Consider the following 21,448-nt stretch of genomic DNA (forward strand, 5'->3'; position numbering starts at 1 on the left):
CATGTCTGACCACAGCCCTCACAATCAAATGACACTGGGTTACAGAACACACAGGTTAGTCTGGGGCAGTAGGTTTCAAAAACTCACTTTATTCCAATGTGAAATGAAGACGTGATGGTTTAAAAACAAGAAAAAGTTCTTGATCAGCTGTGGGGATGCTTTGCTTGCTAGTTTAGGCCCACTCCCTTTGAAACAAGGTGTTTGGACAGACCATACCCATAAGCAGCTCTCTGCAAAGCCCCAGGCAGAGGCCCCAGCCTGGACACAGCTCCCTCGGTCTCCCAGGGTGGCAATCTCCTCCTCGTCAGGCCTCCAACAGCAGGCACAGAGAAGCAGCACAGGCAGGCGGGGAGAGGAAGCAGCTGGGGCCTGTGGAGACCCACCTGGCCTCACCCAGAGCTACTCTCTGTAAAAGCTGCTTGTGGCAAGAACCAGGTAGAGAGCGGGGCTCCACAGAGAGGTGACAATCACTCCTGTTATCTGGTAACTTTTCCCCAGGATCCATGATTCAGCCCTGGTTCCCCCAGCCCCTCACCCACCCATCCCCACTGTGCGTTAGGCAGCTAAGGTTAAAATGGGGAGAAGGATACATTCAGACTGTAGGCCCCAAGGTTATACCCATCTGGGGTGCAGGGAGTAGGGAGGCAAGTCAGAGCCTGTGGCAGTGCCTCCTGCTGGGCCCAAAGGCAGACAGGCTGGGGCTGAGCCCAAACATGTCTGGAAGATAGCCATGGACACCCCTTCCCCTCACCCAGGAGCTACAGCCAGGCCAGGCTCAATCACAATTAGTAAAGCTGCTGCAGTTGTCATCTTGCCACAAAACTAAAGTGCACCCCAATCCTCCAGTCTTGCCACAGAGCTCTGGCTCCCCATCCCAGGACACAGGAAAGACCTCTGTCTTTTTTGGCTTAAAACCTGGACTTAAGCCAGGTTAGGCCCGGGGGTAGTGGCAGCAAAAGCAGCAGCCATAATGTCAAACATACAAATGACCTGAGAAATTTCATCTGTACATCATCCACTCGGAACTGACTCGGGGCTATGTACAAATTAGGAAGGACGGATCAAGACACGGGCATGGATACACTCGTACACACCTGCTCGAAGATGGGGGGGCCTGAGGGGCACCAGCCCCCCAGCTGGGAACTGATGCCCACACACTCCATTCATGTGTCTTCAATTAGGCCTCTGCATCGTATATTCATTGAACCAGTGCAAAAACATCTTTTAGGGGGCAGGCAGGCCAGGCTGGGGTCCCAGGAGGATGCTGGGATTAGGGATGGGGTTGGAACATGGAAGAAGAGGGACTTGCTTCCTCTCCTGTTCTACAGGGGGCGTCCCCTTCTCCTGGAGTCTGGATCATTGGGTAATGGGGCCGCTGACTGTACTGTCTCTCCCTGTCTACTCCTGCAAGCTCGGGGAAGAAGGGTCCTTGGTAGCCGGGGGCTGGGAGCCCATGTCATCTGGGGCCGCCGCTGGCTCAGGCTCAGTGGCCATGGGCTCCTCAGACTTATCCCTGTTTTTGCTGGCCTCCTGGAGCTGTTGTCGCCGCGCCACCTCAGCTTTCAGATTCTCCAAGTCTTTTTGGCTGAGTAGAAGGGGGGGAGTAGGTGTCAGAGTGGGTCTAGGCCATCCACCACCCTATTGGATTTTGTTAAACTTGCACGTGGGACAAGATTAGGCTCTGTGCTTTATTCAGTAAGGCGCATATATGGAACAAGCGCTTCCCTCCCCAAAGCAGAAAGGTCCCTAAGTGCTGCAAAAGTAAGGCCCCGTGCACTTCATCTGTTCAAATCAGCTGCACACTCTGGCCTCTCCTACAGATGAGGGGTGGAAAATGGCAGTGGGGCGGGGGGGAGGGCAACAGGGAAGTGAGGGCTCAGAGGCAGCTGTTTGTGGGAGCCTACATCCCTGCACTGGAGCAGGAGGCAGCCAGAGAAAGGATGCGGCCAGTGTTCAGGTACTGATGTGAAAGATCGTCATGATACATTGTTAAGTAAAAGAGAAGCCTATGTGCGTGGTATGCTACAATTCTGTGTGAACAAAAGGGAGAAAAGGATTGCTGCTACGTATCTGCTCACTTAGGCATAGAGTACTACTGGAAGGGTTCACAAGGAGCCCTTCATCACTGGCTACACCCTTCGACTTCCAGCCATGTCAACATATATATTGTACATTTGAAAGTACCAAAAACTCAAGGCCGACGTCCAGGTGGGGGTGGGTGCGGGGGGCCTCACCTGAGAGGAATGAATAGGATGCCGTTGATGACGTTGAGCTGTTCCAAGACACTGGCCATGCTGGGGGCTGTGAACTGAGAGGCGGCGGGGAGGAAGAGCCCGTGAGCGCACTGGGAGTGGGGTCGGGACCCCACCGCGCCCAGGGACGTACCTTGAGGGGCGGGATGTTGGCGCTGGAGCCATTGCGGTAGATCTCGTTCATGGTGCGCTGCAGGGCCACAGCCTGCTGGGTCAGGCACTTGAGGTACTCAGAGCTCTCCTTGGTCTTCTCGTGGTCTTCACCCAGCTACGGGGGAGAGGGGCAGAGGAAGGAAGGGATCAGAGCTGGCCCTGGCCCACAGCCCCAGCTCCACCGCCAGCCCCTGCCCAGCCCACCTGGGTCTTATAGATGGTGTAGCCCTCCTTCTCGTGCTGCAGTGCTGAGCGGAACTCTGCTTTGCTCTCGTAGACCCGGGCGACAAGGTGGTGGCTGTGGAGAGGCAGGCGTGTGCGGGTGAAGGAGGGACGTAAGTGGGATGGGGCAGGGGGCTTGACCGGGGGGTTGGGGTGGCATCTCCTCTAGATCCCTCCCTGGAATCAACATGAGGGGAACAAGTCCAGGGCACAAGTTGGTGGAGGTTGAGAAAAATTTCCTCAGGAGTCAGATGAAGACAGCACACTGGATCCCTCGCCTGCCCACAACCTGAGTGCTCCCTGGGACCCTGTGGCCCTGGGTGTCTGGGCCTGTGCAGCCTCACCTGAGGGCCACCTTGAGGGCCTTGGGCCCGTGGTACTTGGTGCTGACGGCCAGCGCGTTCTCCAGGAAACGCAGCGACAGGTCGTACTCCATCACTCCATGCAGCACCAGCCCGATGTTGTTCTGGGGGCAGTCGGGAGGGCCCTGGTCAGCTCCCGATGCCCTGGGATGGAGGCTGGTCCCTGCTGCCCCCCTCCCCGGCACTCACGTCCAGCAGTGCCATCTCGGGGTGGTCTTCCCCAAACACAAGCAGCATGAGGTAGCGGGCACGGTACAGCAGGCTCAGGGCTGTGGACAGCTGGCTGCTGGCAAAGCAGTACAGGGCCAGGTGCATCTGCAGGACAGACACGACAGGTCAGGGAGGCTGCAGCCCCCCCCCCCACGTGCAGATCCATCCCTGGAGACTACTCACATATTCCTGGATAGTATTGGGGTGCTCAATGCCCATCACTCGCTCGCTCATCAGCACTGCCTTCTGTTGGTTACTCAGGGCCTGGGGAGAGTGGGGGTGTTGATCCTAGGGTGGGCACCACCCCTCACCCAGAGTCCACCTGGCCCTGGATACAAAAGCAGCCACATGCAGTGCAGCTCTAGATGCTCGGCCTTGTCACTTCTGGCTGCACTTTCTATTTTTACTTTGCACAAAGGCGGCAGAGGGGTCAGCGTCAACTGTTGTGACCATGTTTGTCTATGCCCCACTGAGACCTTTTAAAATCTCGTCTTAAGCTTTCTTCCCCTTGGTAAAATCAATGCAAATACGTGCACACAAATCTGAAACTGTACTAAAAACGAAATATTAATACGATGTCTTAGGATCCTATGTTAAAAAAATGTTTTAGGGCCGGCCTGTGGCTCACTTGGAAGAGTGGGTGCTGATAACACCAAGGCCACAGGTTCGGATCCCATATAGGGATGGCCGGTTGCTCACTTGGGAGAGCGTGATGCTGACAACACCAAGCCAAGGGTTAAGATCCCCTTACCAGTCATCTTAAAAAAAAAAAAAAAAGTTTTAATAAAACCCTACACATACACAAAAGAAAAAAACAGTCCCTTTGACTGAAGTGGGAGTGGGGGGCCTAAAGCACGCTGAGCCCTGAAACAGCTTCCTGAAGCCCCTGGGGCCAGACACAGTGGTCTGACCAGCACAAGGCCACAAGAGGAATAGTTAGAGACCACAACAGACACCTCCTGGCAGCTCCCGCAGGGCATATGCTGGGTACTGGGTAAACTTCTGACTCAGGCAATCTCAGAATGTGTCCTTGCCAACGTCCCTGGGAGGGAAGGCCACATCACTTTCACTTTATCCACTACCTGGGAGCACAGGAGGCTCCTGAGTTCGCCAAGGACACTGTTATTGAGGGAAGGAGCTGGGGGGATAGGATGAGCAACTCTCCAGGGTCTCCCTGGACTCTGTCTGCTTCTCCCAAGGTGAGTAGCATCTTAGCCCCTGGGTGAGGGGCTCCAGTCCCCTCACACACCATCCTCCAACGCCAAGCCCAGGCCCCAAGGCCTTTGCTGACATAGCCCAGAGGGTGCTCAAGGCCCACCTCGGCGTAGTCGCCCATAATGTAGTGGAGACGGGCAAGGAGGCGCAAGCAGGCGCAGATCTCCACGTGCATGGCTCCGTACACGTTGTTAAAGAGGTTCAGGGCCTCGTTGATGAGCTCGCAGCCCTCCTTCAGGAAGCCTGCAGGGCACCCCCAAGGGTGGCAAGGTCAGGGCCAGGCCGAGGGAAGTCCCCCAGCCCCCAGCCCCACCTGGCCACGCACCCTGCTGTACTTTGGCCTGCCCACTCTGGAAGAAGTGGAAGGCATCCGAAGCTTTCGGGTTGACATGCTTGACCACGGGGAAGATGTTGAGCACGTCCTCCTCAGTGAACGCGGGCTTGTGGCGGCTGTCGAAGCTGTACTCCTTCAGCAGGATCTGGGAGAGAGAGCCCAGCACCCACGAGCAGCCTCAGCCCCAGGCCCAAACAGCTAGCACTCCCAACGCACCAACGTGTCTGGAGACTGCCACCACGAGAAAGCCACCTCCCCCCGTGGCCCTGGCCAGGAGGTGGGGGCCCATGGAGCTGGGGCACAGCAGGGACATCATGAACTCCACCGACCTGGATCCCAGTTTTCAGGGAGATCTCCCGCAGCAGTGTTATCTTCTGTAGGCCGTAGGTCTCCACAGCCTGGTCCACAGTCTCACTGTGGGGGAGCAGCCAGGTGGGCCTGGGCAGCCCAGCCTCCGCTCCACTCCCTGCCCCCAGCGCACCTCCCACCCCACCTTCTACTGCCCCAGACACGTGCCCCTCCACGGCTCCTCACTCCACACTCTCCCCGTTCCATGGCCCTGTGACTACAGGCCCCACATGTCTGGACCTCTTCGTCTCCTTATCCCACTGGTGTGATGAGTGCCACCCACTCACGCACCAGTCGAGGTTGAAATCAAAGTAGTTCTTGGCCTCCTGGCAGATGTTTTTCCAGAGCTCCTGGGGCGTCATGACAGCCCAGGCTGTGTTATCCGCAGTCCCTGGGGGCCGGTTTTTCCTCCTCTTGTTCCTCTTCTTGGAGACCAGCTCATCGGCGGGCAGGTGGGCCACAGGGTTGGGATAGGAGCTCAGGAAGCAGTTCAGAAAGTGGCTGATGGCGGCTGAGAGGCCTGAGAGCTCGACTCCCTGTGAGGGAGGTTTTGACCGAAGTCACCAGGGAAGCAACCCAGAGCTCTTCTCCAATGCCCCAGACCACCCAGGGAGGCCCTGGCCAGGCTGGGGAGATGAGTACCTGTAAGTATGTCTTAAAGATGTGCTTGGCAGAGCGGGTGATTAGTTCTCCAATGCCAATTTTCTGAAAGAATTTGAAAAGGAAAGTCTTGGCCAGGCCCCAGCCTCTATCTCAGCCCTATCCGACTCGTGGCCCACCCAGAGCACCACTCACGTAGATGTGGTCCAGCTGGTCGCGGGCCGGGCTTTGGAGCACCAGGTCCAGCACCTTGCCCAGGTAGCGCATGTTGATGCCACGCTGGCGCATGACCTCAGCCAGCGTGGCTCCGTCCATGGGCAGCACCGCATGGTCTGTGCAGTCCTTCACCTGCAGGCTACAGTGGGTCAGGCTCTCCAGCCCAGTGGGCCCTCTGCTTCTACCCCCCTGTTCTTCCCAGGAGCTTACACCAGCCTGGGGCCCTGAGAGGAGGAGGAGACTAAGACCAGCTCCCAGTCAGCAAAGAGGGAGGGAGACAAAGCAGCAGCAAGGATGTGAGAACCATTCCTGAACCTTCCACATGAGCATAGCGAACAGGAGAGCGGTCACCCCTCCCATAGAGAGTAGGGCCCAGGGACGTGGGTGAAGAACTAAAAAGCCCAATGGGCAGCTCAGGTCCTCCCTGACCACGTGGAAGGAACACCAGCGACCACTTGGGGACCAAGCTTTACTCCCACCCCAATGTCCTGGGCCTTGGAAACTCTATATCTGATACAAGTATACCCCCCTGCCCTGACCTCATGGCTGCCTGCCCCAGCAGGTAGCGAGCACCTGTCACCCAAGGGGCCTAGGCGCAGAGGACAGGAACCTGCCATCTAGCTCCCACACCATCCCCCAGCCCACTCACCACCCGGGGCTCAGAGGCCACACCCAGACCCCAAGCCATGAGCCCACACGGTGGGCTTGGCCAGGTCTCCCTGATCGCTCAGGTTCCCCATCTGTAAAACGTGCCTGACTTCAGGTCAGGAGGAGCCAGTCACACATGCGAAAGTTCTGTAAGCTCTCAGAGTCACAACACCACTCTCAGGGCAGCCCCCCGCCCACCCCTGCAGCCTTTTCCTCACCAAACCGGGGATCTGGCAGGAAAGCAGGAAGGCAGCTGCATCTTTCAGCAGCTGCTTCTGGTCCCGAACTTCGTCCTGGCAGGACTCAGGGAAGCGAACCCCTGGAGGGGGGAGAGCAGAGAAGCTGAGCCAGGCGGGAGGGGGACAAGACAGATGCCTACTAGGGTGGCGGGGGCAGTGCTCAGAGGGGTGGACAGGCCCAGCGGCACCAAGGACCCAAGACTGCTCCAAAGGGCTCCGGCGCCGAGCAGCCCCATCACTTGCCTGGTGAGAAGATGTCAGGGTTGAAGCGGATGTCAAAGGCCGTGCTGCTGATGGAGCCCACTGCCTTGCACGCATTGCAGATCACCTCCCGGCTCCGAGGGTCTGCTGTGGAGACACAGCCTGATGAGAGACAGCCCCACTCCGCCATGGAGGGGGCCTGGGCTGCCCCAAGCCTCGCCCTCCAGCTCCTCATTGAGATGTCTGCCTGCTCTCTCGGTCTGGGTCCTGGGCCACCCCTGGCAAGGACCAGCTGCCCGGGCAGGCTGGGGGCTCCTGACACTCACTGCAGCCCCACCTGTGCTGTCGTCTGAGGCGACGGTCTCTGCCAGCTCCTTCACCTTGGCCAGGCCGCTAGCACTGTTGCCCTCCTCCTCACTTCCTGTCTCAGGCTGCTGGGGGTCTCCAGACTTGGAGTCTGGGGAGGGAGGACGGCCATTTTCCAATGAGGTGGGGGTCTCCATCTTGCTGGCTTTCTGCTGCATCAGCTGCAGGGCAGCCAGCTTCATGAACAGGAGGTACCTAGAGCGCAGCAGCCAGGACAGAGTAGGAGATGGGAAAGGGGTACCTGGAAGCACTGCTGGCCCATCAGCTCCCTGCTGGCGCAGGTCCAGAGCCAGGCCCCAGGCTCCTGGCTGGTTGAGGTTTAGGCCTGTTGGGGCTGGACACCCCGCAGGCACAGGGACACACCCTGCTCAGTGTGCAAGTGTCGGTGTACACATGCATATGCCAGTCCACAACTCCTCCAGACAGTGGCAGGTCACAGTGAAAACCAAGATCTCCCCAGACAGGAAGAAGACAGCTGGGGAACATGGAGGATGGGGGAAGAGTAGCTCACCCTCCAGGCTAGGGCTCTTCACAGTGACAGGAACGCCACTGGTGTTTTGAAGAAGAGAGTTATTCATGGTGTGGGACGACTGACATGGCCAACTCCTAAGCACTAAATGCAGCAGCACCCAGACCCTGCGTCTGCCGCCTGGCCTAGTACAGTGACATTCAGAACTACCCCAGCACAATTTCCAAATGCTCCTTAGAACAGCACCACTTTGGCTGCGAGTCACTGGTTTGGCTGCTCACTGTTTTGCAACCAATATAAAGCCCCTGGATTTCTGCGTTTGGGAGCCTAACATCACAGCAGGTGAGGGATGGGGATGGGGTCTAGCAAATGTGGCCAAAGCTAGCCCTTCTTCCCTCCAAAGCTTCTCCCTTCAAGGATCCAGCCCCAGAACCCCAGATGACACCACCTCTTGGTGGATGCAGCAGGCCCCAGTCCCGGCCTCGCGGCGGCTGCTCCTCACCTGTGCTCTACGAAGGCATCTACCAGCTCCTGACGCAGGCAGCACAGCTTGTGCCTGTGGGTGCGGGGGAAGCCGGCCCGGGTGCACTCCTCAGGCAGCTCCTCGCCGGGCACAGGCAGGAAGTTGAGGTCCGGGGGGAAGGTGCGCAGCAGGTCGAGGATGTAGTGACGCCCGTCATTGCCAATGATGCCCTTGCACTCAACCGAGGAGCACAGCTCCACCTCCTCATCACGGTCGTTGAGCACCCGGTGTCGCAGGATCTTGAGGGGCCGGCTTGTGCGCTCCAGCAGCTCTAGGTACCGCGGGTGTGACACCACAGTCTTGCCAAAGTCAATGGAGCCATAGATGACGCTCTGCTCCTGGTCCCGCTCCAGGATGCCAGGAATGATGGACTGGGCTGTGACACGGTAGCCACGGTAATCCACCACCACCGTGCCCAGCGTGTACAGCCCCTCCACGTCCACCGCGTTGTACGTGCGCACGCCGTTCAGGTCATTGGTAGGTGCCACATAGGCTGCTACATCTCCACCGAAGTCCTTGTAGTGGTCGCGGACATCAAAGCCAAGGCTGAAGAAGATATTGTTCCAGATGAACATCTGCATCTTGGTCTCTTCACTGGGGTTGATGGCCATCACGTTGCCGTCAATGACTGCCATGGCACCCCGCGTGGCTGCTGCCGTGAAGTCACTGTGCACCTGGGAGAGCCAAGGTTGGGAGGGTGAGAGAGGCCTCACCCACAGAGCCTCAGGGTGCTTCCTGCCCCAGCCAAGCTCAACTAGATGGGGGAGGCAACCAGGCCTGCCTTGGGAGCCGATGCACCCTACCCTCAGGTTCCTCATATTTTTTAGAAGAGGACAAGAAAACCATTTTTTGAAAAAACCAAATAAACATACCGACAGCAGAGCCCAGTGATTAACAAACAATGTGAGGGCTGAGCAGATTTGGGATCTAACAGTTACGTGCCAGGTGAACTTGGACAGGTAACCTATCAGACCCAGTTTTCTCATTTATAAAGCAGTGATGATATCACATAAATTAACACAGACTGGCCCTTTAGAAAGGTGTTTCTGTTCCGAAAATGTTGATTTGAGAATCAATCAGATGTCCCTCGGAACAACAACAGGTGAGGCTACCAAAGACCTATCACAGCTTAGACTCTTTAAGGGAAAAAAAGGAAAAAGAACCTCACCACTTTAAGACAATTAACACTTCTGCAAAGTTTTCAAGGCTTAGTTATTTAAAGAAAATTTAATTAAAAGATATTTAGGAAGTATAAAGTCTGCCAACATGTTCAAAGAACTTTAAAAAATGATCAAAGCTATATAAACAATACTGTAATGAAAAAAAAACCCAAAAAACCGAAAAACAGCAATAAGAGCATCAATCTTTACAAGGTAGGTATCCAAAAGATCACGCCTTTAAAGCACCTGGCACAGTCAGTACCCAAGCAATTATAGCTCTTATTTGTACCATTATCATCTCTAGGCATTAAGACTGACTTTTCTAAAGTACCTATTTTTTCTTCATTTCTCCACCATAGTAACAGTACTAATAACTTTTAAAGCCAAGTCAGATGAAAGAGCTATGCAAATTTACTACCTCCCTAGAGGGGTCACAGCAAGCAGTCCCTGGGCAGGCAAGGGCCCCTGGCTGTGGGTGGGTGGGCGGCTGAATGGGCCTTGCCACTCAGCCCAGATGGGAGCCAGGGCCCTCTCCTTCCCACAGACTTCAAGTCTCAAAGAGGCCAGAAAAGGGAGGTACCCTGCAGGGTACCCTGATAGGCCTTCAGGGCAGCTGACAAGGCCGGGCCTGTCCCAGCTTTCCGCACTTTCCTGCTGTCCACAGGGAAACCATCCAGTGGGTAGCAGGTGGGCCTGAAGCAGCCAGTCAGCATGAGGGGCTGCGGGCACCTTGAATATGGCTCTTTCTCGAAGCAGCCGCTCAGGCAGATTCTTGCGGGGCAGTTCCCTCGTAGTCTGAAGCTCCTCGTTCCAGTCCCGGGTCTGCAGAGGGACCAGGGAGGGAGATGCAGGCTCAGCTGGTGCCCCATGACCTACTCTGGCCAGCCCCAGAGACAAGCAGATGGAGCCTCCAGGAAGACTCACAGAACCCAGCCTGGCACACAGGGTGGGGGTGGAGGTGGAGGTTCCCAGTGGGAACAGGACCAGACTGCAGGCACCTGTCCAGGAATGTGCTCCTCGTAGCCCAGCCTCGAGGTGTAGGCATCCTCTGCGCGCACGCAGTCCATGGCGTGCTCTGCCTGGGGCGCCGTCCAGCTATATACCTGGAACGGGGTGGCGATCCTCTCGAACGGGTGGCGCTGGACCCTGTGGCAGGCAGGGGCGGGGGAGATGGGCCAGCCCAAGCTGAGAGCCCTGCCATGGGCCCCATCTTCTCCAAAGGCCCTCACCTGCTCCAGCATCTTCCTGCCCCAAGATGTGTCCCTGGGATCAGGCAGAAGCAATACAGACCCTCTCCTAGGGCTGCTGCCTCCTGCACTGGCTGACAGCTCCCTAAAGGGGGACTCCTGGGCACTGGGGGGTGGGGTCACAGTTTCTTTGGGCAAACGTGCTGCAGTTCAGGCTGGAGAGTTCAATCCCACACCTGTGTATGGTGTGGACCAGGCAGGGGCACAGACAGGGCGAAGGCACTACCTTTTCTTCTGCAGCACAGCAAAGTTCTTCTTGAAAGTTGGGCTGATCTGGTTGAGCAGCTCCACTAGGGAATGGCTGAGGAAGCGAGGGCTGGCAGGTTTGGGGTTGAAGTGATAGGCTGTGGACCTGCAGGGAGAGGGTGGTCACTGGGCAGGGTCCCGAGTGGCAGCCCACAGACCTGGAACAGGTGAGCACACCACCAGACGGCCGTGGAAGCCAGCAGGGACTCACTGGTTCAGGTAAAAGCCCCGCGTGGACGCGGTGATGCTGACTTGGCGGTCCTCGGCCGTAATCACAAACAGGTACATGAGGTCCCCATGCATCTTGCGGTTCCCCGGGGGTGGGTTCCAGCCGCTCATGGTGAGCACTTTCAGGCACTGCAGGGGCTGCAGGAATGGCCAAGCATGAGTGGGCCAGGCCTCCTGGTGGGGTGGGCCCCACTCTGCCAGGGACCCTCTTCCTCACTGCCCCCCAGGAGTCCCACCTTCCAGTCATGGTTCTGGGGCTGTAGGGGACACAATGGCCGCTCCCGGCTCCCTGGCAGGATGTACTCAGGTGGCGTGCAGTCGATGGGGTCCATCTCCAAGCCCTTCTTCCGCTTCCCACTGTCTGAGGGACCCGAGGCTGGTGGTCAGCCCAGGGCCGCCCAGGGCCACCTTTCTCCCCATCTACCAGGTCTGGGCACCTTGGGCCCAGCCCCCTCCAGGCAGGGAGGCCTCGCCCTCCGCCCCATCCCTGGTCCCAATGCCTCCCGCACCTCCCAGGTCGCCGTCAGTGAAGACGCTCAGGAAGGACAAGGAGTTGCAGTCAACCCCATTGAAGGCATCAGATGGGTCCAGGCTCTTGAGTAGGTCTCGGACATGGCGCACGTGGATGCGGGCTTCACGAACCGTGTATGGCTCTGTTGAGGGAGGGGGGGTCAGGGTCAGGGCGTTAGCAGGGCCCTTTGCCCCAAACAACCTGCCTGACACAGCAAACCATTTGTGGCGGTGCTAACATGAGTGGTTTTAATTTCCAACTTTAGGCTTCTGTTTTCAAATTCCACTATGAACACACAGGCTGTGGTTCTGGTTTACACACACACACACGCACGCACGCACGCACGCACGCACGCACGCACGCACACATGTACACACCTACACACGCCCTGCCTGCTGAAGGTCAGGGATCCTTGTTCGCAAAGAACCTTCTGCCAAACGTCTCTTGAAGCAAACACAGGCCTTGGGACCTCACGAAAGCCACCTGCTTTTGGTCCACTTGTGTCTAAGGTGTCACTAGCTCTTCTGTAGAGCTGCTGGTTCTGTTCCCAGCCTTGGTCCTATTCACAACCTCGGTCCCGTCCTCCCAGGGCATTCCTCACTCAAGGGTGGCCTGAGGTCTTCCCAGGACCCCCGGCTTCAACACTTCCCCCCAATGTATGTTGCCTGGGACTTTAATGGCAGTTCTTTTGTGGGAGCGTGTTTCTGTGATTAACTGTGGGCACAGTCAAGTTACATTTGCTGTCAAACAAGCTGACACACCCTGGGAACCTCTGAGCAGCTCACCCCAGGGAACTCATGTCCAAGGGAACTTTGATTTTACGACCAAACCAATCCTGCCCCACCAGCTGATGGCTCTGCACTGGGCCCAACTTCCCAATTCAAGAGCTGTGAAACTTTTGTTTCCTTACAAGACTTAACATTATCTTCACAGAATTTGGGCTGATTTCAAGCCCTTGCTTAGTACTGTCTGCTTTTTTTTTTTTATAATCACAACTGTTTTAATCTGTGGGTGCTGAGGAGGGTATAGGTGTGACGGCCCAAGAAGCAGACCTGTGTTCCAAGCCTGCCTCCATGCGTGTCTGTGACAGAGACCCCAGCAGGGGAGTGCAGTGCTGCAAGGCTCTGCCTGGGGGTCCTCCCCTGGCAGGCCACCTAACTTCTGGACCAACCTTCTACCACGCGGAGCACCGAGCCCTCCTGCAGCCCCTCGACGCTACGCAGCTCTGAGAAGTGGTCCAGCATGTTGCCATCCAGGTGCAGCGAGAAACAGGTGCGATGACACGTGTCTTCACGGTCCATGAGCACTTGGTGGATCTCCTGTACCATCTCCTGGGGGGACACCTGCCAGAGAGAAGGCCCCAAGCACCCTGGTGAGAGGTCACCTGTTGGGGAGCAAGGACATACCCTCTGCCCCCAGCCTAATGTACCTAGGTCCCTGGAATAAATGCATAAAATACTGTTCCTCACTTTTGGGCTTTAAAATTCCGGGCCCTTCTCATACATTCCATGCCCATCTGTGTATGTGTGCATGTGTGCATGTGTGTAGGACAAAGCCTGGCCCCACTGCCTTCGGGCCTGAACTATTCTTGCAGACTAAGAGCAATCCCTGAGCAGAGCAGTGGGAGATGGAAGAAAGGAGAGAAAATGTCAGTCAATCTCGTCTCCTCCCTTACCCAGGGCTAAGGTTCCTGGGGCAAATGGCTTTTGCCTTCCAGAAGTGGTGTTCAGGGGCCCAAGCCTTTGGATACAGAGCACATAAAAAGGCCTTGCCTGGTTCCCCAATGAATTATCAGCTTGTAAGACCTCCGGGTTGGCTCTGCCCTTGGAGACTACCCAATACCACCCTCCTCACTGACAGATGGTAAAATCACAACTCAGAGAGAGGTGACTTACCTGAGGGCACAGAGCAAAAGGCTGGGGAGTCCTGGGACCCCAACACTACCCAGCCACTACCACTCCTCTCCCCAAACAGCTGGCAGTCCCGGATGGTAGCTGTCCTCTAGCAATGGGGCAATGACCTGAACCTGGACTCCACTCCCACATCCACCACACTAGCTGAGTGAACTTGGGCAAGGCATAGGACCCTTGGTTTCCTGCCTACAACACGGGGCCAGGACAAACATGGGCAAGGCTTGCCTTTCTGGCCTCGTCCTCCCTAGCAGGCTCAGGCCCTGGTCCCCAGCACCCCATCTTACCTGCAGAGAGAAGGGCTCAATCCCAGGGGCCAGGATCTTCACAGAAAAGCCTGTGTCCTGAATGACAATGACTTCCTGTCCAGTGGTCTCATCTCCCCCCTCAGCCTCATCCAGCCCATTTTCCCTGGGCAGTTCGACCGCCCCCTCCTCCTTCTTCAGGCTCTCTGGGCAGTTCCCATTCAACAGCATGACTGATGGTGGCTCTGTGGGTGGCAAGAAAGGAGCTGACTCAGATGGGCCTAGTCGCGGGGTGGAGAGGCTGTCTGCCTCAGCCCACCCAGGTGGGCATGTGCCCTATAGAATGGTGTCTGTGTGCCTAATCTGGACACCACAGCCCCTCTCACCCCCAGCACACTTGCAGGCCACCACCCTCCTTCCACATCCTGTGCCCTCCCTTCCCATCTGCTGCTCCACCAGTATAGCTTCCACTTGAGCATGCTGCCCAAACCACTCCTCCAAGGTCATCAGTGCCACCCTTAGGGACAAGCCCAAGGGGTTTCTCCAGCCCGAACACATCTGGCTTCTCAGCAGCACCCCCTATCTCCACTCACTTCCTCCTGGCCAGTGTGACACTCTTGTCCCTCCTTCTCCAGCTCCATCCTCTTCCACAGTCCTGAGCTGTGGGTGGTCTGGGCCCCAGCCTCTCTTCATTCTCCCCTCACCTTCTCCCAATACTCTCCCACCTAGCAGCCCACATGGCCGATCCTGGCCTCACTCAATCTTTTCAGACAAAGGAGCCAGATTCCTCCAAGGCATCAATGTGCTGTCTCTTAGGCATCACCCAAGACTCACCATCTCGTTGGGATGAAATTCACATCCTCCACAAACTGGCCCCTGCTCTGTGAAATCCCCCCACCTCCTATTTGGTCACCCAACCTAAATCTACACTCTGACCCATGGGACCCTGCTTCCACAGCCACGGTCCTGGTGCAGGGATTTCTCCTATTTCAAGTGTGCCACTCAGAACCTTTCTAATACAGTCATATGTCGCTTAACATGAGAAATGTGTCTTTAGGTGATTTTGTCATTGTGGGACGTATCTTTAGGCTATTTCATCATTGTAGGAACATCATAAAGTCACCTAGATGGTGTAGCCTACTGCATACCTAGGCTATATGGTATAGCCATTATAATCTTATGGGACCACTGACCTATATGCAGTCTGTTGTTGACTGAAATGTCATTATGCAGCACATGACTGTAATACCACTGCTCACAAGGTGCAAGCTTCATAGGCCAGCACTCTCAGGCACCAACTTAAAGTCAACCTCAGCTCCTGCTAGCTCCCGCTGAGCACCTGCCACATAGCTTCCCTCCTGCCTTGGGGCTTTTGTTTGTGCTGCCCTGATATACCATCCCATCAGGCACTCATCCTCCAAGGTCTAGGAGAAACAAAAACTCTTCTTGAAAGCCTGCCCAAATGACCCCTGACGGCAGAATTAACCCCCACCCCCATCCCCAGAAGACATGGCACCACCTCCCAGAGCAGTTGTCCTGCTGCATTCTGGTAGCTGTTCACACCAGCAGCTCTATCTTCTGCCTTCTTTCTTGCCCAGGCTCGACAAAAAGGCATTAAATTAATGCATTAATTACTTCAAACCTATAGCTAAGTCCAATATTTGTGAATAGCACCCAACTTACATGCTATGGGGACAAAGAGGGTGCAGGTGACAAAACCTTCCATTTCTACCCAGGCACTAAAGTGAACAAAGAGCCCCTCCTTGCCCTGGGGAGCCGAAGACCTCCTCTCAGAAACCCTCCAGCAAAACACAAGCCTGCCTGGATGTCCATTTGGGACCAACAGGGACCTTGGCCCCAGGGTCTGCCCATTAGCCAGACTGGTCTCCTTGGCTGGCCTGGAGCTTGACAGTACCAGCTCGGAGAAGTGTCTGGTCCCCTTCCAGAAAGGACAGCTCATCCAGCTCTGCTCCAGATCCCCACCCACCCCATCCAGAGCCCACTTCCCCAGAACCATGTAGTCCCTAGCCAGACCCACCAGAAACAGGGAGCAGGGATCTCAGGGAAGGAGAGTAGCCCAGTATAGAAGATACGTGGTGGGGACTTGGAGAGAAGCCACTCCCCCTTCCCTGTAGCCTAACTTGGTGATAAACAGGATCTCCAGGAACTCAGATACTGTCCCCTTTCCCTCCCCTCAAACAAGGGTGTCTGAGGCCCAGAAGGTTCAGAGCCTGGCCCAAGGCCACAGAGTCTGAGTGGACAACAGACTCCCATCCACAGCTTGCACCCCCACACCGCTGCACGGGCCTCAACCCTGGCCACTGTGGACCTTAGATAACTGTGTCATTGCCTCTCTGTCCCCACCACACCCTCTCCAAACCTGGAGTGAAACTCCCAAGAACCACGAGGATGCACAAAAACCTCTCCCTCCCAGCCAGTGACCCAAGAGTCTGTGCAAGGCAACTGCAGCACCTAGGAAGTGAGCAGCCCCACCCAAAACTGAAAACTCTGACAGCACACAGAGATAGGGCGGTGGCTGGTAAGCTTTCAAAAAGCAGCAAGAAGAGAGATGGCAGATAGGAGGACCAACTTCCCCCCACTGGATCCCTGAGAAAGCTTTGCTGGTTGGCAAGCTCCTGAAATGAAGGGGGAAGCAGGAAGGGCACCCGCCCAACATGGAGCAGCAGTTTTGAGCTGAGATCCCATAAATGGGAAGTCAGATACCTGGACCCCGACAGGCAGCCTGTGCTCCTTGGGGTGTCTGGAATGGGGAGGACAGGAAGAGTAGAGGGAAGACAAGGGAAGGTGGCCACAGCTCCTGCTCTCCTTTCCCCACCCAGGGAACCTGCCACCCCCAGGGGGTACCTAATCCCTGATCAGATTTCAAAGGAATGTGGCTGGTTCCTAGGGCCTTCCCCTCCCCCAGGACAGCCCCTCCTCCTTCCTCCAAGGAACCCTGAAGGCCTCTATACCACTGGACAGAGGCCAAGTGATCTCCCCAGCAAGAGGCAGGCAGGCTGGCTGGTCACACTGCCCCCACAACCCACCTGGTGTGGTCGGTGGCTGCCCTCTCCTTGGCTCTCGAGTCTCAGGACTGCCATGACAGCAGGGCGGCCAGCTCTCTAGCTCAGGCCTGGCACTGCCTGTGTGCCTCTTTCCAGCCTCTGCCACTGCTCTTGCCCTCATGCAGCTGGTCGGCCCAGGGCTGGAGCTCCGGCTGGCTTCAGATTTCAGCAGGGCCAGGCCTGCTGGGGCGGCCCTGGGAAGGGCACACTCCCCCTGCCTCGCACCCTGCTCAAGGTCGGCCAGAAGGACGGCTGTGGGCCAGGAGGCCCCAGTGACTCCAGGACCCCAGGGGGAGTTGCTATCTGCACTCAGCTCCACTTCCCTACACCCCCCAGAGAGGCATTCACTGCTGGTGAAGCCATTAGGGGAGCAGGAGAAGCCAGCATTTGGAGTACCTGAACCCCCCGAGACCGAAGGCCTAGGGGACTGGCTGGCAGGGGCAGGGCGCAGCAAGGGGGTCCTCTCCTCAGCTCCAACCCCACTGGGGGTGGGCAGGACTGCTTCAGCCAGCTGCTGGCAACAGCTGGCGCAGACCCGGGCCCAGGCCATGAGGTGGCTGCCCTGTCCACCAGTCGCAGACTCTGAGCACCCTGCCTGCCTCCTGGGTCAAGTGGCCAGTTGAGGCCTCTGGCTCCTGCTGCCCCCTTCAGGGGACCTGGCAGCTACCGCCTTCCTGAGAGTCACTGGTTCTGGTGGGAGGGGGATGGGCCCAGTCTCCCAGAGGACAACTGCACCCGTGCCCCAGGCCTCCAACTCCAAGAGGCTGGCAGGCCCGTCCTCCCTTCCCGACAGCCCCTGCGCTCCTGGGAGAAAACCCAGGCCTGCCCCCAGGAACAACAGAGCTGGCAGCAAGAGGCTGAAGACCGCTCAGCTGTGGAGAAGGAGCATGCCCAGCCTCGCCAGGGCGCCTTCCCAGGGCCTCTGACTTGTTGCCAGGGCCCAGTCAGGACTGCTCCAGCATCCATTCTAACCGGGGTGGGGGTGGGGAGCCAGGCTCTCACTCCAGTCCCAGGGACTCAGGCAGTGCTGAGGGTCCAGCACCAAGCAGACCCTCAGTCTCCACAGTCCCCATGAAGGGTTCTGGGCCTCACACAATGACCACAGGTCGGAAGGGCCAGGCCCAGACAGAGCCCCTCTCCTACCTCCTCCCCAAACACACCTTACTTAGCCCTCTGGAGAAGAGGGTGGGGCAGGGAAGCCTGGCAATGACCCTGGAGGAGTGTTGACAACCCCCTCCATCTGGCTACCACACAGCCAGTGCTCACTCTCAGCCCAGCCTGCGCACAAAAGGTCCCTAAATGGGCTTCGCCATCCCATCTTGAGGAAACAGAGGCTCCAGAAGGCTAGTAACAAGTTGCCTGAGGTCACAGAGGCAACAGGCAGTGAAGCCAGGTGAAGAAAAAGCCAGCTGTCAGATGCCCAGCCTTTTGAGTGCCATGTCCAGGGAGCACAATCCACAGTCCCACCCCCTAGGGGGCCAAGCTACAGACAGCACCCACCAGGTAAGCTGCACTCCCTTCCTCCTCTAGGCCTCAGCACTCAGCCCAGGAGGCAGATATATCTCATCATAGGATCCCCCCAAGCCTCTTCAACCTTGGGCCAGCTCCACCCCCCCCTCATATCCCAGGGGGCACCTGTGAGGATCTGGGCTTCAGGAAAAGGGAAAAGGTGGTCCTCTGCAGAACGGAAAGGGTTGCCCAAACAGCACTGTGCACACATACGAGCTCAAAAACACACACACCCACCCAGGTCTTAACCGGACAGATCAGAGTGAAGAGACAAAGCACACCCTTCTCCTGGCCTGGGAGCACAGGGATCCCACAGGCAGCAGAAAGGAGTTACAAAGGAAACTCAGGCCACCTGTGTGCCTCCCCAGCCTGGCATGGCCTCACTCAGAAGACTGTGCCAGGGCCAGGCCACGCCCCAGCAGGTGAGGCTCCAGCAGGAAATAAGGCCCCAAAAGACACATCACCCCATCCCAGGAACCCAGGGCTTCAAGGAAAGGGGGTGGTGGCAGGCCGGCAGCCTATCAAAGACCCTAAGGATGTGGGTACCTCTGTTTCCCACCCAGGCCAGAAGCAGGTCTTAAGGGTCTGAGGACAGTCTGGAGTTCCTCAAGCTGCTCTGCTCAGATCCTATCCAAAAGAAGAGCTTTAGAATCCTGCTGGGGAACTCCCATAAGCCCCTAAACTCCTCCCCAGGTTGCCAGCCCCCTTCTCCTCCCACTCTGGGCCTCAACTCCAGGGAGCCTTCCCCTAGGCAGAAGGAACTCAACACACCACTGTGAACTTGAAAAACCTGCCTGTTCTCTTAACCCCTAAAAGCTGCTTTATTACCAAGAAAGTGACTGACCCTTGTCCACCACCCCCAAGGGCCTTAACCACTAAGGGGACTTGAGGAGACTTCCAGAGTTGGGTCCTGAGGTCAAGACCCTGGGTTCCAATGCTCAGGTGGGAGCCTGCTGAGGGTCTCCATTAAGGTTCCCTCTTTCTTTTAATAGATTTGGGCTGGCTGTAATATAAATCCTAGCTATCTATACCAGCTTCCCAGGGACATAGCAGTAAAGGTCCTACCCACTTAGTATGCTTCCAGTTTCCCCAAACTGAACAGCTGTGCCCTTTCGCTGACCCAGCTCATCCCAGATAGAGCCCCTGAGCACATAGCTGAGCAGGGGCTTCACTGAGGCCCTCATGGAAATCCTCCAACAGACTCTCCTGTCTTCAGCTCCCTCATTCTCAGAATATGATCCAAACCAGCATGCCTGTCCCAGCTTCCTCTGGGCCAGGCCAGGGCAGCCTTGGCATGCTGGCTGTGAGCTGGAAATCCCAATGCTTCCCCCAGCAACTAAATTGCCATGTGACCTTGGGCAAGTCACTTCATCTCTGCAGGTCCCTTTGCTAGAGGGGAAATTTGCCCAACCTCCTCTTATCTAGCCTGCCTCACTGATTCAGAACCACCTCAGGGCAAAGGCTGGTATGTTGGGTTTACCAACATTTGTTGTTCTGCTCAAACCTTGGCCCTGTCTAAGCAATCAGCAAAGCTGTCACAGTACCTGTGTCTCCCACCCCCAAGTAACTCTGCTGTGATGGGTGACAGGGTCAGAGAGCCTACCTAACACTGTCCCCATTCTGACTCCCAAGTCAGCCCTGGCCTGCTCACCAAAGCCGAGAAGGGAGATGACAATGAGCTGAGACCAGAAGTCCCTACTGAGAAGAGTCACAGGAGTGAGAGACAGGGATAGTTCTGCACTCCCACTGCCACCCAAGGCAGAGAGAACTACAGTCCAACCCTAGGGCTTGGAAGATTGATGACAACTGAGCTCTGGGAAGGGGCTTCCAGCCCCAAGGCCAGAGTCTGAGAGGTGATGGAGGGAACTGAGGGAATAGAGGGGCCCAGGAGAAAGAGAGGAAAGCAGGCCCTGCCCAAGACAAGCTGCAGCCACTCCCAAAGGCACGACCACACAGTCCCCATGGGGGAGAGCTGGGAGCTCCACTCCACACTAACGACCTTTGCCTTAAAAACAGCAACCCTGGTCTGACCCACTTTTCGCAATAAGGCAGGTTAATAATCAAGTTCTAGCAAAAACACCTCTCCCTGCCAAGGAGCTTGGCTTTGCCCCCACGCACGGACAAACCCCCCAGGTCAGTCGAAATGGCCAACACCTAGGGGCAGAGATCACAGCCTGAAGCCCTGGGGTTAAAGCCTTGCCTCTGGGAATAGACCAGAGAAGCCGCTCACAGCCACACCCCAACTGGCGCTCTTCCCCTACACCAAAACTAGGAAGCCTCAAGCTGAGCCTCACTCGCAGGGCTGCAGCCATGCGCACAGGTAATGCCTGGGATCCTGACGCGCAGGAGGGCCTGATGGAGTATGGCCCGCAAGTGTCAGCATGACCCTAGCTCGGAGGGCTCCCCAAGTCTGGGAGCGGAGGGGGTGGGGCCGTCGATTCCTTCGGTCTGAGCAGCGGCGCACCCAGAAACCGCGTGTACGCGCACGTGTCCCCGCGATCTAGCACGCGTGTGCCCGCCGCGGCTGCACTCCACGGGACCCCACGTGCGAAGCCCGGGACGCTGCCGGGGGCGACAGTGAAGGTGACCTTCAGGGCGGGGTCGGCCCATTGGAGGGCCCAGAGAGATGCAACCGGACCCGGGGGGGGGAAGGAAGGCGGCGGTCCCCGAGGAGTCCTGAACCAGGCCGCCCGGCCTGGTCCAGCCCCCCCGCCCCCACCCGGCTACCCCGGGGGCTCCCACCCCACTCACCCGCCGCGCCTGGCCGCCCTTTGCCACCGGCCTGCGAGCCGTGCTCCCGGGCGCTGTCGGCTGGGGCGGCCGCCGGCAACTCGTCCGTCTTGATGACCATGGCGGCAGGAGCGGGCGTCCGCCTCGGCTGTCCGCGCCGCCCGCCGCTCCACTAACCCAAGTGCCCTGCGCGCCGCGGCCGCTGCGGGAAGGACGGAGTCACCGGCCCACGTGGTGCG

The 21,448-nt window shown here is 57.3% G+C and overlaps 1 protein-coding gene across 4 annotated transcripts; it reads right to left on the reverse strand.

The window, feature by feature from the left end:
- Positions 1-69: 69 nt before the first annotated feature.
- Positions 70-21,448, reverse strand: CLUH (clustered mitochondria homolog). Of its 4 annotated transcripts, none has more exons than XM_063110624.1 (26): positions 21,231-21,448; positions 13,948-14,150; positions 12,922-13,093; positions 11,749-11,892; positions 11,476-11,600; positions 11,223-11,377; positions 10,992-11,117; positions 10,517-10,664; positions 10,248-10,340; positions 8,338-9,032; positions 7,338-7,561; positions 7,043-7,144; positions 6,779-6,879; positions 5,892-6,044; positions 5,739-5,801; positions 5,388-5,632; positions 5,078-5,162; positions 4,740-4,893; positions 4,518-4,657; positions 3,383-3,463; positions 3,179-3,304; positions 2,972-3,093; positions 2,610-2,703; positions 2,386-2,520; positions 2,235-2,308; positions 70-1,585 (listed from the first exon to the last, which is right to left on the reverse strand). In XM_063110624.1, exons 1-26 carry the CDS (start codon positions 21,328-21,330, stop codon positions 1,399-1,401), a joined length of 4,047 nt encoding a protein of 1,348 aa, XP_062966694.1. In that variant the 5' UTR covers positions 21,331-21,448; the 3' UTR covers positions 70-1,398. The 4 variants fall into 4 exon arrangements, with proteins under 4 accessions (XP_062966694.1, XP_062966693.1, XP_062966692.1 ...); XM_063110623.1 differs by having other exon boundaries at positions 7,043-7,147; XM_063110622.1 differs by lacking the exon at positions 21,231-21,448 and adding an exon at positions 16,953-17,713.

This window comes from Cynocephalus volans, chromosome 10 (genome assembly GCF_027409185.1).
Source record: "Cynocephalus volans isolate mCynVol1 chromosome 10, mCynVol1.pri, whole genome shotgun sequence".
In the NCBI taxonomy this organism is placed as follows: Eukaryota; Metazoa; Chordata; class Mammalia; order Dermoptera; family Cynocephalidae; genus Cynocephalus; species Cynocephalus volans.

Excerpts from the sequence above, each read along its gene's own strand:
- CLUH (XM_063110621.1), bottom strand. The coding sequence starts at position 17,520 with ATGGCCTGGGCCCGGGTCTGCGCCAGCTGTTGCCAGCAGCTGGCTGAA. Across the intron at positions 7,148-7,337 it reads CGCCTCAGACGACAGCACAG|CAGACCCTCGGAGCCGGGAG; the intron begins GTGGGGCTGCAG and ends GTGTCTCCACAG. Across the intron at positions 5,163-5,387 it reads TTTGATTTCAACCTCGACTG|TGAGACTGTGGACCAGGCTG; the intron begins GTGCGTGAGTGG and ends GCTCCCCCACAG.